We start from the raw sequence: 14,756 nt of genomic DNA, 5'->3' as shown, positions 1-14,756 counted from the left end.
GGCATTGCCAAGCTTGTCACAGCCACCGTTACCGAAGATGATTGTTCTGATACCCTGGTGAGAGCCTAAATAGATGGGATGTTTAATTTCACAGGTTAACTGGCAGTTGGAGGAAAGTTGTACAGGACAGAGTCTTGAGTCTGTGTGTGTGTGTGTGTCTCTCTTGTCTCTCTATGTGTGTGTCTCTCTCTCTCTGTCTGTCCAAAATTGAGTCCTTTCCCGGCTGAAAGCAGAGTGGTTAGAAGTGTCTCATAAGAAACATCGAGACATGAGAGCCTTCAGCCACAAGCTGCTGTACCTTACATTCAGACATAACTGAACTGCACATCACATGACCCTCAACTCTAAACCAAGGGAATACGAGCTCTATACTCATAATTTCAACCTTTAAACCCCGGTATCACTCGCTGAATCTACGCTTCACCCTCTCGAAGGTATGTTATATCGTTCCTGTGGTGTGTGTCGAAACTGAACTCAGTTATTCTGACAGCTCTAGACCAAGGATAGGTGCGACTGAAGCATCACTTCTTTATTTCAGGTTGGAATAGAAAGCCAGGCTTTCAGGTGTTCTGATTTGCTTCAATGATTTCACTGCGATGATGCTAAGACACAAATCTCTTTCTCTACTGCTGCACATTCTCACCGTATGGAAAATGCTCCCATTTTCTTCTTGAGTCCAGAATTGAAGCATTTTTATCTTCAGATCAAGAATGAAGCGTTTGATGATGCAGAAAGGAGGTTCGCGTACAGGAGCGGTGATTAAATCATTATCGAGATCTCTCTCTGTATCTGCAGCATGTGCGGGAGAGTGAGTGACTGTCACATGTCTCACAAACAACGCGGTAGAGTGATCAGTTTAGTCCACTCAACTAGAGGCATCATTAGCTCAGTGCCTATGGGAGGGGGGTAATTGTAATAATACTATCCTCGGAAGTGCCTGTGGGTGGATGGATGGCAACTGAAGGGGTGGAGTTTGCTGGCGGACAGGGACATGTAAGGAGGTATATTGGGGGATGATGGGATTAGCCTCAGGAGGATTGACCAGTGAAGGAGTTTGTGGATGGTCAGATAACTTCAGAGGAGTTTGAGGTGGGCTGCATGGATGGACAGAGACTGGCTGAAGGAGTTTGGGGTGGATGGTCTCTGATACGCCTCCACAGTCGAACAGCCTGCGCTGGACACTCAATCAGGGCACATGGGACAGTTGGAGCCTGGGGGCGGAGCTGATGAAAGTCAGTTCATTGGGGAGTGGTTGAGCGTTTGGCGGGGAGGACACTGAGGAGGCCTAAGGCCCCCCCCCCCCCCACCCAGTGAATGAGGTCCCAGCCACCCCCCCAGTGACTGAAACTGGTGGGTCATTGTTTTTCTGCAGGTGTGTAGTCATGAATCTGGGTGGGACTGGGAAACTGACCGACTGTGTTTCTCTCCTGTAATAGGAATCTGCGTCAGTGAAGGTGCTGGTGCCATGAGTATCCTGGACATGTACGGAGAGAAGAATCACCCAGACCTGGAGAGTTTCCAGCAAGCGCATCGATTAATCAGTGACGACCTCTTCACCAACTTTGTAAGTGTGGATCCGAGTGGCCGTGACAGTAGAAATGTCAGTGATAATAGAGAGCCAGCCCTTAATGTAATTGTCTGATGTGCCTCCCCCAATGATATTGGAGCTACTGACTTACTTCCTGCAATCAGGCTAGCACTGTTCTAACAGCGTACAGGGATTGTCACAGGGTACTGAGAATTTTCTTGATACAGCGAGTTGTGATCTGGAATGCACTGCCTGACATTCAAAAGGAAATTGGATAAATACATGAAAAGAGAGGTATAGAGTACAGAAGCAAGGCGGTTATTTTAAACCTTTATAAGTCACTGGTGAGGAGTATTCTATTTAATTCTGGGCACCACACTTTAGGAAGGATAGTCAAGGGTGTGGAGATTTACTGGAATGGTCCCAGGATGAGGGACTTCAGTTAACGTGGAGAGACTGGAGAAGCTGGGATTGTTCATCTTAGAGCAGAGAAAGTTCAGAGGAGATTTAATAGGGGAGTTTAAAATCATGAGTGTTTTGATAAAGGAAATAAGGAGAAATGGTTTCCAGTGGAAGGAGGGTCGGTAACCAGAGGGACACAGAATTAAGATAATTGGCAGAAGAATCAGGGAGGAGATGAATTTATTTTTACACAGTGAGTTGTTGTGATCTGGAACGCGCTGCCTGAAAGGGCGGTGGAAGCAGATTCAATAGTAACTTTCAAAAGGGAATTGGATAAATACTTGAAAAGGAAAAATTTGCAGGACCATGTGGAACTATCTGGATAGTTCTTTCAAACAGCCAGCACAGGCGCGATGGACCGAATGGCCTCTTCCTGGGCTGTAAGATTCTCTGAATCGCGATTGCTTAAGAGGGTGTGAGGGGAATTTTCCTGATTTTCTTTCCTGGTGATTGTCCTGTCACAGTGAGCAGGGCTGATGCTTCAGGAGTGAGGGGCTTGATGGTCTTTCTCCAGCTGCGATTTTTGTACATTCTCTCCTCATCCTCTGTTACTGTAAGAAGCTGGGCTTCGGATCCGCTGGGAATCAGCATCCCTCTGGTGTCCTTGGCCCAGTCAGTCCTTCCTCGCGTTCCACTCGAGAAGCTATTCCATCGTGAAGGCTCAGTACCCCAGCTGTTCCTAACATTCTGTTCCAAGCGAATAGACGCGTTCCAGCAGAGCTCACTGAGTGAAGTGAGAAACCTTCCTGCAATTCTTGTCCTATTCCTGTCGAGGTCAGTACGGACTGAGTCCTTGCCCTGAGACCTTCTGAATCCGTATGGCTCAATTCCCACATCAGCTGAGCTTTTAACCAACTGAGCACTCAAATTGCTATTACAAAAACAACTGTCATTTATATAGCACCTTTATCCAGTGAAATATCCAAGGTGCCTCACAGGAGTGCTAACAGACAATAACCTGACACTGAGCTACATAAGGAGATATTCGGACAGGTGACCAAAAACTTGGTCAAAGAGATAGGTTTTAAGGAGGGTGTTAAAGGAGGAGAGAGAGAGGTGGAGAGGTTTAGGGAGGGAATTCCTGAGCTTAAGGCCCCAGGCAGCTGAAGGCTCGGCTGTCAATGGTGGAGCGATTAAAATTAAAAGTGGCCAGAATTGGAGGAGTGCAGAGATCTCGAAGGGTTGTGGGTCCGGAGGGAGTTACAGAGATAGGGAGGGTTGTCGGTCTGGAGGGGGTTACAGAGATGGGGAGGGTTGTGGGTCTGGAGGGGGTTACAGAGATGGGGAGGGTTGTGGGTCTGGAGGGGGTTACAGAGGTAGGGAGGGTTGTGGGTCTGGAGGGAGTTACAGAGATAGGGAGGGTTGTGGGTCTGGAGGGGGTTACAGAGGTAGGGAGGGTTGTGGGTCTGGAGGGAGTTACAGAGGTAGGGAGGGTTGTGGGTCTGGAGGGAGTTACAGAGATAGGGAGGGTTGTGGGTCTGGAGGGAGTTACAGAGATAGGGAGGGTTGTGGGTCTGGAGGGAGTTACAGAGATAGGGAGGGTTGTGGGTCTGGAGGGAGTTACAGAGGTAGGGAGGGTTGTGGGTCTGGAGGGAGTTAGAGATAGGGAGGGTTGTGGGTCTGGAGGAGGTTACAGAGGTTGGGAGGTTGTGGGTCTGGAGAGAGTTACAGAGGTAGGGAGGGTTGTGGGTCTGGAGGGAGTTACAGAGGTAGGGAGGGTTGTGGGTCTGGAGGGAGTTACAGAGGTAGGGAGGGTTGTGGGTCTGGAGGAGGTTACAGAGATAGGGAGGGTTGTGGGTCTGGAGGAGGTTACAGAGGTAGGGAGGGTTGTGGGTCTGGAGGGAGTTACAGAGGTAGGGAGGGTTGTGGGTCTGGAGGGAGTTACAGAGGTAGGGAGGGTTGTGGGTCTGGAGGGAGTTACAGAGGTAGGGAGGGTTGTGGGTCTGGAGGGAGTTACAGAGGTAGGGAGGGTTGTGGGTCTGGAGGAGGTTACAGAGGTAGGGAGGGTTGTGGGTCTGGAGGGGGTTACAGAGATAGGGAGGGTTGTGGGTCTGGAGGGAGTTACAGAGGTAGGGAGGGTTGTGGGTCTGGAGGAGGTTACAGAGGTAGGGAGGGTTGTGGGTCTGGAGGGAGTTAGAGGTAGGGAGGGTTGTGGGTCTGGAGGAGGTTACAGAGGTAGGGAGGGTTGTGGGTCTGGAGGGAGTTACAGAGGTAGGGAGGGTTGTGGGTCTGGAGGAGGTTACAGAGGTAGGGAGGGTTGTGGGTCTGGAGGGGGTTACAGAGATAGGGAGGGTTGTGGTTCTGGAGGGGGTTACAGAGATAGGGAGGGTTGTGGTTCTGGAGGGAGTTACAGAGGTAGGGAGGGTTGTGGGTCTGGAGGGAGTTACAGAGGTAGGGAGGGTTATGGGTCTGGAGGAGGCTACAGAGATAGGGAGGGTTGTGGGTCTGGAGGAGGTTACAGAGATAGGGAGGGTTGTGGTTCTGGAGGGGGTTACAGAGATAGGGAGGGTTGTGGTTCTGGAGGGAGTTACAGAGGTAGGGAGGGTTGTGGGTCTGGAGGGAGTTACAGAGGTAGGGAGGGTTATGGGTCTGGAGGAGGCTACAGAGGTAGGGAAGGTTGTGGGTCTGGAGGGGGTTACAGAGATAGGGAGGGTTGTGGGTCTGGAGGAGGTTACAGAGGTAGGGAGGGTTGTGGGTCTGGAGGGGGTTACAGAGATAGGGAGGGTTGTAGGTCTGGAGGAGGTTACAGAGGTAGGGAGGGTTGTGGGTCTGGAGGGGGTAACAGAGATAGGGAAGGGTTGAGGCCCTGGAGCGATTTGCAATTTTTTCCTCTAATTGTTTTCCCAACAGAAAGAGCGGACTGAGATTCTCGTCATTGCTCCGCTGAACCAACTCTTGGGGATGTGTGCTGGGCCCCACAAGCTCATGATCAAACGCTTTGACAAGCTGCTGGATTACCATAACTGCAAGGAGAGAGCCGAGAAGTTGAAAGACAAGAGGACCCTGGACGAACTCCAGGCGGCCAAGAACAACTACGAAGCTCTCAATGCCCAACTCCTTGACGAATTGCCAAAGTTTCACAAGAGTGCTGAGGAACTCTTCATCAACTGCATGCGAGGCTTTGCTAAGGCTCATCAGGAATTTGTGAGGCTAACGCTGAATGAGCTTCAGCCACTGTCCCAGGTAAAAGGAGGAGAGAGACCTGATATTTAGTTACACGTCTGTGTCTATTGGCTGTTTGTAATACAACCATTGCTCAGTGTCTTAGAATGGTAACGTTGGAGAATTTCCTCACTGGTAGCATTGAAAGAAAGGATTGTAGATTGTATAAATGCAGAGATTAGACAAGCATGTAGCAAAGGCAGACCAGTGTTAATGGGGAATTTTAACTTTAGATTGGGATAAGCAGATGAGTGCATGACAAAGAACTGGTGAATTTTGAGAGTCTGTCCAGGATCGTTTTCTGCAACAATATGTCCTCGAACCAACAAGGAGGCAGACCATATTCGATTTAGTAATGAGCCAGATTTAATTCACACCCTTAATGGTGCTGAACATTTATCAAATAGTGATCATAACTTGATTGAGTTGCATGTAATGTTTGAAGGGGAGAAACACGAAACAGCTACTCAGATTCCAGTAAGACTGACTTCACTGGGATGAAACAGAGATTCTCCACAGTAAACTGGGCAAGTCTGTTATTGGGTAAAATGACACTGATCAGTGGGAGGTGTTCAGAAAAATACCTTAATGTGATACAGAGCCGGTTTATACCCCTAAGGGTCAAGAGCTTTACCTACAAGAAAGCCGCCATGGGCAACTGAAGAGGTAAGGGATAACGTAAAACTAAAAGACAAATCATACAAAACTGCAAAAAAAACCACAGATCCCTGATGAATTGAGAGATATAAAAAGCAGCAAAGGGTGACAGATAGTGAGAGCTACAAAAAGGGAATATGAAAAGAAACTTGCAGAGGGATATCAAAATCAACACAAAAAGCTTTTACAATTACATTCCGACAGCGGATAGTCAGGAACAAGGTGAGCCCCCTTGAAAGATTGATAATGTTGATGTCAATAATGAAATGGCAGAGATGCAGAATAATTACTTTGAGTATTTACAGTAGTGGAAGAAGTCAGCAAGTCAGACCCGCCAAGGAAACTAATATTGAATCAGGGATGGTGACTCGCTAAAATTAACGTAATCAAAGTAACAGGAATGAAGAAAATAAAGAGTAACAAATCCCCAGGAGCAGGTGGTTTCCATTCCCAGGGTTTAAAGCGAGCAGGTGAGAGCATTTTAGATGCCTGAAGTATAACCTTCCAAAATTCTCTCAATTTGGGAACTGTTCCTTTAGATTGGAAAATTGCACATGTCACTGCGTTTTTTAAGAGAGTTGAGAGAGGGAAATCGGGGAATTATAGACCAGTTAGCCTAACATCTGTTGTCAGGAAAATGCGAAAGTCTATGATTAAGGACAGAGTGACTGAGCACCTTGAAAATTTTCAGCTGGTCACAGAAAGCCAGCATGGATTTGTAAAGGGTAGGTCATACCTGATGAATCTGGTTGATTGAATTTTTTTGAAGAGGCGACTAAAGTAGTGGACTGGGGAATGTCTGTGAATGTTATTTATAGGGACTTGCAGAAGGCATTGGGACAGTGTAGAGGGAGCTTTACTCTGTATCTAATCCCATGCTGTACCTGTCCTGGGAGTGTTTGATGGGGACAGTGTAGAGGGAGATTTACTCTGTATCTAACCCCGTTTTTTTTTTTACAGTGTAGAGGGAGCTTTACTCTGTATCTAACCCTTTTTTTTTTACTCTGTATCTAACCCCGTTTTTTTTTTACTGTAGAGGGAGCTTTACTCTGTATCTAATCCCGTGCTGTACCTGCCCTGGGAGTGTTTGATGGGGAGAGTGTAGAGGGAGCTTTACTCTGTATCTAACCCCGTGCTGTACCTGTCCTGGGAGTGTTTGATGGGACAGTGGAGAGGGAGTTTTACTCTGAGCTTTTGAGTGCTTCATGCTGATGCAGGATAAACAGATGACATAATGTTAGATTGATGAGCAGTTGTGTCTGCTTGGAATACATGCAGTGTTCTGACAATGTGCTGAGTCTGTCGAACAATGGCTGATGGGAGGTTTCTCTCTCCACAGTTTATCACAGTGGTGAATAAGGACACCAGTATTGTGGCCTCATTCCAGGAACAGCATATTAAGGCCATGCAACAACTCCAGGTCTTCAGTTTCTTCCCAGACACACTCCCTTCCTCTAGAAAATCATTTGATAGGAAGACCACGGAACGGCAATCGTCAAGATGGCAAATGAATACAATGGTGAGTTTGGCAGTTTTCTTTTCCATTATTACGGTATTGGACATCTTGTCAGTGAGTTCTGGAGCAGGTTCTGTGTGGCTTAAGGACATAAACAGGAGCACGAGTAGGGTAATCGACCCCTCAAGCATGCTCCCTCATTGAGTGAGATCATTGGCTGATCTACCTCAACTCCACCTTTTCCCCAATCCCCACATCCTTTGATTTCCCTTAGTGGCCAAAAATCTATCGATCTCAGTCTTGAATATACTCAATGACAGAGCATCCACAGCTCTCTGGAGTAGAGAATTCCAAAGATTCACAATCGTCTGAGTGAAGAAATTTCTCTTCAGTCCTAATGGCCAACTGCTCATGCTGACAGTATGCCCCCTACCTCTAGACTCTCCAGCCAGAGGAAAGAGTCTGTCAGCATCTACCCTGTCAAGCCCTCTAGGAATTTTACATGCTTCAATGGGTTCCCCTCTCATTCTTCTAAGCAGGCTACATTGAATCTTGACCATGTGGTCTTTATAGTCCTGTCTCCATTCACTAGCCTGGGTATCACTGATCCAACAAGGCCCCTATTCATTTCACCAGTTGACATCAGCATTGTAATGAGGGCTTGTAAGTGCATTGTAGATGTGAAACTCACCCAGGACAAATACAGATTCTTCCCTTGTACACAAGATAGAACCTTGTGCCACTGCTGAGTTTCCCCGTCTATCACTGATAGTGAAAATGTTTGGGGCTAATTTGAGGTGCTGGATGAACATAGAAACCTAGAAAATAGGAGCAGGAGTAGGCCATTCGGCCCTTTGAGCCTGGTCCGCCATTCATTATCATCATGGCTGATCATCCAACTCAGTAACCTGTTCCCGCTTTCGCCCCATACCCTTTGGTCCCTTTAGATCCAAGAGCTATATCTAACTCCTTCTTAAAAACATACAATGTTTTGGCCTCAGCTGCTTTCTATGGTAGCGAATTCCACAGGCTCACCACTCTCTGGGTGAAGAAATTTCTCCTCATCTCAGTCCTGAAAGGTTTACCCCGTATCCTTAGACTATAGCCCCTGGTTTTGAACTCCCCCACCATCGGGAATATCTTTCCTGCATCTACCCTGTCAAGTCCTGTTAGAATTTTATAGGTTTCTATGGGATCTCACCTCACTCTTCTGAACTCTAGTGAATATAATCCTAACCAACTCAATCTCCCCTCATACATCAGTCCCACCATCCCAGGAATCAGTCTGGTGAACCTTCGCTGCACTCCCTCCATAGCAAGAACATCCTTCCTCAGATAAGGAGACCAAAACTGCACACAATATTCCAGGCGTGACCTCACCAAGGCCCTGTATAATTGCAGCAAGAATATTGCAGTGTTACAGTTTATGAATTTTAAGTACAGTTTTCCTTTTGTTTACTGGTAATATTTTGCTAATTAAGTCCAGTGAAGACAGATCTGGATAATGTTCTGTTAATTAAGAGGTGTTTGTAAACTGTCTTATCATTGACTTGTTTTTTTTGAAGATCTAAATGGTGAGAGACTCAGAATGGCGAAGGAGCAGAGAGTTAGGGGTGCAAGTACAGAAATCATTCAAAGTCAGTGGACAGGTACAAAAATAATTTAAAAGAGAGCTGGAATGCAAAGGGGAGGAAGTGAGTAATGAATACAGTTGTACAGAGCTCCGGTTAGATCCCATCTGGAGAAACTGTATTCAGTTCTGGGAATCAACCTCAGGAAGGAGAGATCGGCCTTGGAGAGGGAGCAGTGCAGATTCACCAGAATGGCAATGGGGATTAAAGGGTTAAATTCTGAGGCCCGGTTGTACAGACAAGGTTGATATTCCTTTGAGTATAGAAGATTAAGGGTGATCTAATTGAGATGTTAGATGATTAAAGGATTTGATAGGTTAGATAGAGAGAAACTATTTCCTCTGGTGGGGAGGGGTGGGGGGGGTGGAGTCCAGAACAAGGGGGCAAAACCTTAAAATTGGAGCCAGGCCATTCAGGGGTGATGTCAGGAAGCACTTCTTCACACAGAGAGGGAGTGGAAATCTGGAACTCTCTCCCCAAAAAAAGTCTGTGCATACTGGGGGTCAACTGAAAATGTCAAAACTGAGATTGATGGATTGTTCTGCTAGAATATTAAGGAATAATGGAATGAAGATACAGGTCTAATTGGTGGAATAGGTTTGACAGGCTGAATGACCTCCTGTTACTTTGCCAAGTGGCGCCATTTTTGAAGACTGATTCCAATTCCTTGGTCTAACGTTCTACACCTTTCTCTCTTTCTCTTTGTAAGCCAATTGCCATGTTTCAGACAGATGAGCAGCGGGAAGCCTTGCTGGCAAAGTACGAGCCGAATAAGTTGTACCAGGCAGAGAGGAACTTCAATGCTGCTCAGCAGCTGGATGTTTCACTACTGGAAGGAGACCTGGTCGGAGTGATCAAACAGCAAGATCCCATGGGCAGCCAAAACCGTTGGCTGGTGGACAATGGGGGTAAGGGCTGGTCTTTGGCACACTCCCCCTCCAAAAGCACCAATCCCAGCTTTAAGATGTGTAGTAAGCCTGAGGGCCCCCAGAGTACGGGACCGAGCCAAACCCGTCAGATAGCTCCCGGGATAGTTCCCTGGCCCATCCCCCAGATCCTTTGCTCCAACATTGGCATGCTTTCAGCTGTCTAGACCCTATACTTTGGAATTCCCTCCCTAAACCTCTCCATCTCTCTACCTCTCCCTCCTTTTAAAATGCTCCTTAAAACCTACCTCTTTGTCCTAATATCTCATGGAGGAAATGCAGTCCCACAAACAGCGATGAGATAATGACCAGATCATCTGTTTTTTTTTGTGATTTTGGAAAAGGGATAAATATTATGTGGCGAACATCCTGGCCTGTCATCAGATTCATGCTGATCTTTTTTGACGTCTATCAGAGAGGGCAGAGGGGTCTTGGTTTTAACGTCTTATCCAAAAAGCAGCACCTCTGACAGTGTAGCACTCCCTCAGTACTGCACTGGGAGTATCAGCCTGGACTACGTGCTCAAATCTTTGGAGTGGGACATGAGTGCAGGATATTCTAACTCAGTGGCACAAGCGCTACCCACTGGTTGGCAACTGGTGGAACTTTAGTCCAGAACGAATTGGAGTTGAGAAGAGCTGGGGAGGAAACTAGGGTACGGGGGAGGGGAGGGGATATTGGATGTGAAGTGTGTTAATGCCCTGTGCCTCGTCTCCCAACAGTGGTGAAGGGCTTTGTGTACAGTTCCTTCCTGAAGCCCTATAACCCTCGGCGAAGCCATTCTGACATCTCCGTGGGGAGCCACTCCTCCAATGAATCCGGTTATGGTGGTTCATCCCCGGTCATCTCCCGGCAGAACAGCACCTCGGTTGTGGCGGTGAATCACTCCAGTGGCACAGCGTCATTCTCTGCCCCTCAGCAGGCACAGGTTTCCACGGAGACCCTGGGCGCTCTGCCCCCGAAAGCAGTGCCACAGCGATGGAATGCAGCAGAACCCTCGTCGTCACACCTGACCACGTCCCCACCACGGTTAAACGCAGCTGACTCCTCCTCCTCCTCGCCACATCAACGTGCTTTGACACAACGCTGCAGCACCTTAGACCCATTAATGGCAACAACCTCAACTGGCAAGGATTCCTACTCAATGGGGCAGCCAAAACGGTCCAGCCAGATGGAATACTCCCTACCACGGAAATCCCGGGAGTGCAAACGAGGGCTGCGAAGGGCCTCGTCGCAGGAAGGGTATCTGGAAAGCAATGACTACGATCCCGGGCAGCAGGTAAGAGCAACAGGTGTTTGAGAGAGCTCCATGCTCCTCCATTAAACTTCAGCTCATCCACCACCGACACACAGTGGCAGCAGTGTGTACCATCTACAAGATGCACTGCAGCAATGCACCAAGGCTCCTTAGACAGCACCTTCCAAACCCGTGACCTCTACCAATGGGAAGGACAAGGGCAGAAAATGCATGGGAACACCAGCACCTGCAAGTTCCCCTCCAAGTCACACGCCATCCTAACTTGGAACTATATCACCGTTCCTTCACTCTCACTGGGTCAAAATCCTGGAACTCCCTTCCTAACAGCACTGTGGGGGTACCTGCGCCACATGGACTGCAGCGGTTCAAGAAGGCAGCTCACCACCACCTTCTCAAGGGCAATTCGGAATGGGCAATAAAATGCTGGCCGAGCCAGCGACACCCATATCCCGAGAGTGACTTTAAAAAAAAATCATCTTGAGGGCAAGAAATAATCAGTCAAGGTTCCCACTCTTCACGATTCAGTGGTCTGCTGGGAGGAGAGGGCAAGTTGATGTTTGAAAGCCAGTGGGTGACGACCCCTCCATGAAAGGAATCCAATTTCTGCATTGACTTTCACAAACTCAGCATTTCCCAAAGCGCTTTCCAGCCAATGAAGTATTTTTGAACTGTTGCAATGTAGGAAACGCAGCAGCCAATTTGTGTACAGCATGATCCCAACAAACAGCGATATGATTGTGACTAAATAATTTGTATTTAGTGATGCTGACTGAGAGATAAATATTGGCCCAGGACACTGGGAAGAACTGTGCTGCTCCGCTTCAGAATAATGACGTGGAATCATTAGTGCCCACCTGCGAGGGCAGACAGGGCCTCTGTTTAATATCTCATCCGCCCTCGAAGGTGGATGTAAAAGATCACATGACACTGAAACAGATCGTCTTATTAATACAAAAGCAAAATAGTGCAGATGCTGGAAATACCCAACAGGTCTGGCAGCATCCGTGGCGAGAGAAACTGAGCTAACATTTCAGTTCTGATGAAAGGTCATCGACCTGAAACATTAACTCTGTTTCTCTCTCCACAGATACTGCTAGACCTGCTGAGTATGTGCAGAGTGTTCCATTTTTATCTTATCACTATCTCTGCTGTGTACAAATTGGCTGCTGTCTTTCCTAGAATGACTACACTGTGTTGTGACCAGGTGAGAAAGGTGTCTAGGGTTCCCTCTCAGCCTTCATCTGGTCTTACCATAACGGTTTAATTTTAAACACACCATGTTTTTAGCTCCCCCTCGGTGAATCCTTGTTCACTGCTTTTCAATTATAAGGCAAAGAAACCAGCACAAACAGGTTTTCTTAGGTTTAAAGAAGAAAAGTTTAAATTTCTTAAACTCTAATTCGGTTGACACCTACGATACACGCCCACACGAGCATGCATACGCGATACACACATGCAAATAGAGAGAAGAAAAATAAGAATGTAAGAAATAGGAGCAGGATTAGGCCATTCGGCCCCTCAAGCCTGCCCCATCATGCAATAAGATCATTGCTGATCTGCCCCAGACCTCAACTCCTCTGGAAAAGTTTGTGGCAATATCTGAAGAATTTTTGTTACGGTTCTTCAGCTCACTTGTAGAGTCCTTGATTGTAGGTAAAGCTTGCTTTTCAATGGGGCCCAGTATTCTTCTTAAACCTTGTTCACTGTAGGAGACTTTTCTCTCTTGTGGTTCATGTGTCTTCAGAGATTTGTGAGAAAGAGATGGGAGCAGACAGGAGAGATCTCAGTCCAGGAGCAAACAGTCTTTTCTGAGTTCAAACTCACTGTGGCCAGTTCAAAAAACCCTAGAACAGCCAGTTAGTCGTGTGACCAGCTGGTCCAACCAGTCCTGGCCCCTGTTGATTGTATCACCCCAACAGGCCTTGAAATGCGCTTCCCCAGCCCCTCACTGTCCGGTGATCAACATCCATTGTGGGTTGAATGTGTCAGGGAATGGTCCTTTGTCTACACAAGCACATTCTGTTAGTATGCAGATGTTTTTTTCCAGTCACAGCTGATCTGTTCAAGTTATGTCCGTGCTCCAGCAACAGTTCAAAATCAATGTTCATATGACCAAGCCAATGCGCCTCATTCTTGGCAGGTATGGCCCTGCATGTCTACTGGCTGTAAAGTGCTTTGCGATGTCCCGAGCTCCTGGAAGGCGCTATAGAAATGCAACTCTCTTTTTGACAGTGCAGCACTCCCTCAGTCAGGTACTGAAGATTCAGAATAGATTATATGCTCAAGGCGTTCGGCTGTTCTGACTCAACTCAACCAAGCTGATGACGTTGGCCTGAAGGCTGTTATCGGTACTGCTTGAAGTCCTGAGAGTGAGTGAAGCTTTTCTGTTCAGTAACAGGTACAGCACAGCTTGACTTCTCTGTTGGTCATACATCAAATTAATTTTTTGTTGTCTCTCCCTGCCCCTTCCCCCCACCCTCTCTCTCTCTCACTCCCCCAACCCGCTCCCCCCTCTCTCCCGCAAACCCCCACCCCTTCCCCGTCTCTCTAGGTTTACTATGCAGTCTATGATTTCCAAGCTCGGTGTGCTAACGAACTTTCAATAACCCACAACCAGCGGGTGCGAATCCTGCGGTTCCACGACATGAATGGAAACCGGGAATGGTGGCTGGCGGAAGCCAACGGAAGGCAGGGGTACGTCCCCGCCACTTACATCAGAAAGACGGAATACACGTGAAGAAAGAGAGGGGGCGAGGGGGAAAAGGAACAGATGAAACTACACACGCCCTCTTGTGTTTTAAAACAATTGGGCCTAAGCGTAAAGGCTGTCTGTCGCTCAAAACTCAAGGTGGTGGAAGAGAGCAGTAGGCCCCTCAACGGAAGTGGTGTCTTATTCCTTCGAGGATGTTTCTGAAAGGCTTTTTGATTTATGCTGAGCAAATGGAACAATTGCTGGAACTAATCCAGGCCAAACTTGCAGTGACATTTTGGCATTAATGCAAAAATGACCTCAATTGACAATGTATCAGTGTGTGTGTGTATATATATATATATATAATACAATTCACAGAACAAAAATCTCTTTTTTAGAACAGTGGATTTAAACCTGTTTTGCTGAACTTGACTCTCTTTTCTCCCCCACTCCACCCCCAAACCCTGCAATGTTTCCAGCACAAGCATTTTGAAGTCAAGACTCCACGAAGGATAAGATTATCCCATTCTGTGTTCAGATAACAGTGCAACCTCCATTTCACTCAGGAAAAAGCCAAGTAGAAGTTATAAAATTGTAGTCCTGCAGCAGAGAGAGAGAGAGAGAGAAAGAGGGGGTTTTGGTTATATCTTCTCGTGATTATTCTGGTATGAAAAGCCCCACATTAGCCTGCAATCAAACTGTACTACTCCAGTATAAGCTGTTTTTAAATGTAGAAATGCATCATTTACAACTTAATGTCTCTTTCTAGACTACACACAGAGTTTGCAACTTAACCAACTGGAGTATTACTTTTGGAAGTGACTGCCAGAAGGCGAGGCCTTGGCAGTGACTTGCTGGGCAGAGACTTGGATGTGTCTTCCTCTGTCAGTGCTGTGGGCAGTATGCCTGGTTCATGATGTTGATGGAATCGAACCAAATGAAGGATCAGCTTTGTAAACCAAATGTCTGGATCGCTGATAAAAG

At 47.2% G+C, this 14,756-nt stretch overlaps 1 protein-coding gene across 1 annotated transcript in view; it reads left to right on the top strand.

The window, feature by feature from the left end:
- The window catches only part of LOC137380888 (dynamin-binding protein-like), a 20,784-nt gene extending 6,610 nt beyond the window's left edge, over positions 1-14,174 (top strand). Inside the window, exons 2-8 of the mRNA XM_068053294.1 lie at positions 681-755; positions 1,437-1,564; positions 4,841-5,173; positions 7,149-7,328; positions 9,606-9,804; positions 10,545-11,101; positions 13,632-14,174. Coding sequence (XP_067909395.1) covers positions 681-755; positions 1,437-1,564; positions 4,841-5,173; positions 7,149-7,328; positions 9,606-9,804; positions 10,545-11,101; positions 13,632-13,817 — 1,658 coding nt within the window. The 3' untranslated portion in view covers positions 13,818-14,174. The remainder of the gene's footprint in view (positions 1-680; positions 756-1,436; positions 1,565-4,840; positions 5,174-7,148; positions 7,329-9,605; positions 9,805-10,544; positions 11,102-13,631) is intronic.
- Positions 14,175-14,756: the final 582 nt, after the last annotated feature.

The sequence above is a fragment of the Heterodontus francisci genome, chromosome 20, assembly GCF_036365525.1.
Source record: "Heterodontus francisci isolate sHetFra1 chromosome 20, sHetFra1.hap1, whole genome shotgun sequence".
Lineage (NCBI taxonomy): Eukaryota > Metazoa > Chordata > Chondrichthyes > Heterodontiformes > Heterodontidae > Heterodontus > Heterodontus francisci.
This window is presented reverse-complemented; position numbering and strand designations above follow the sequence as displayed.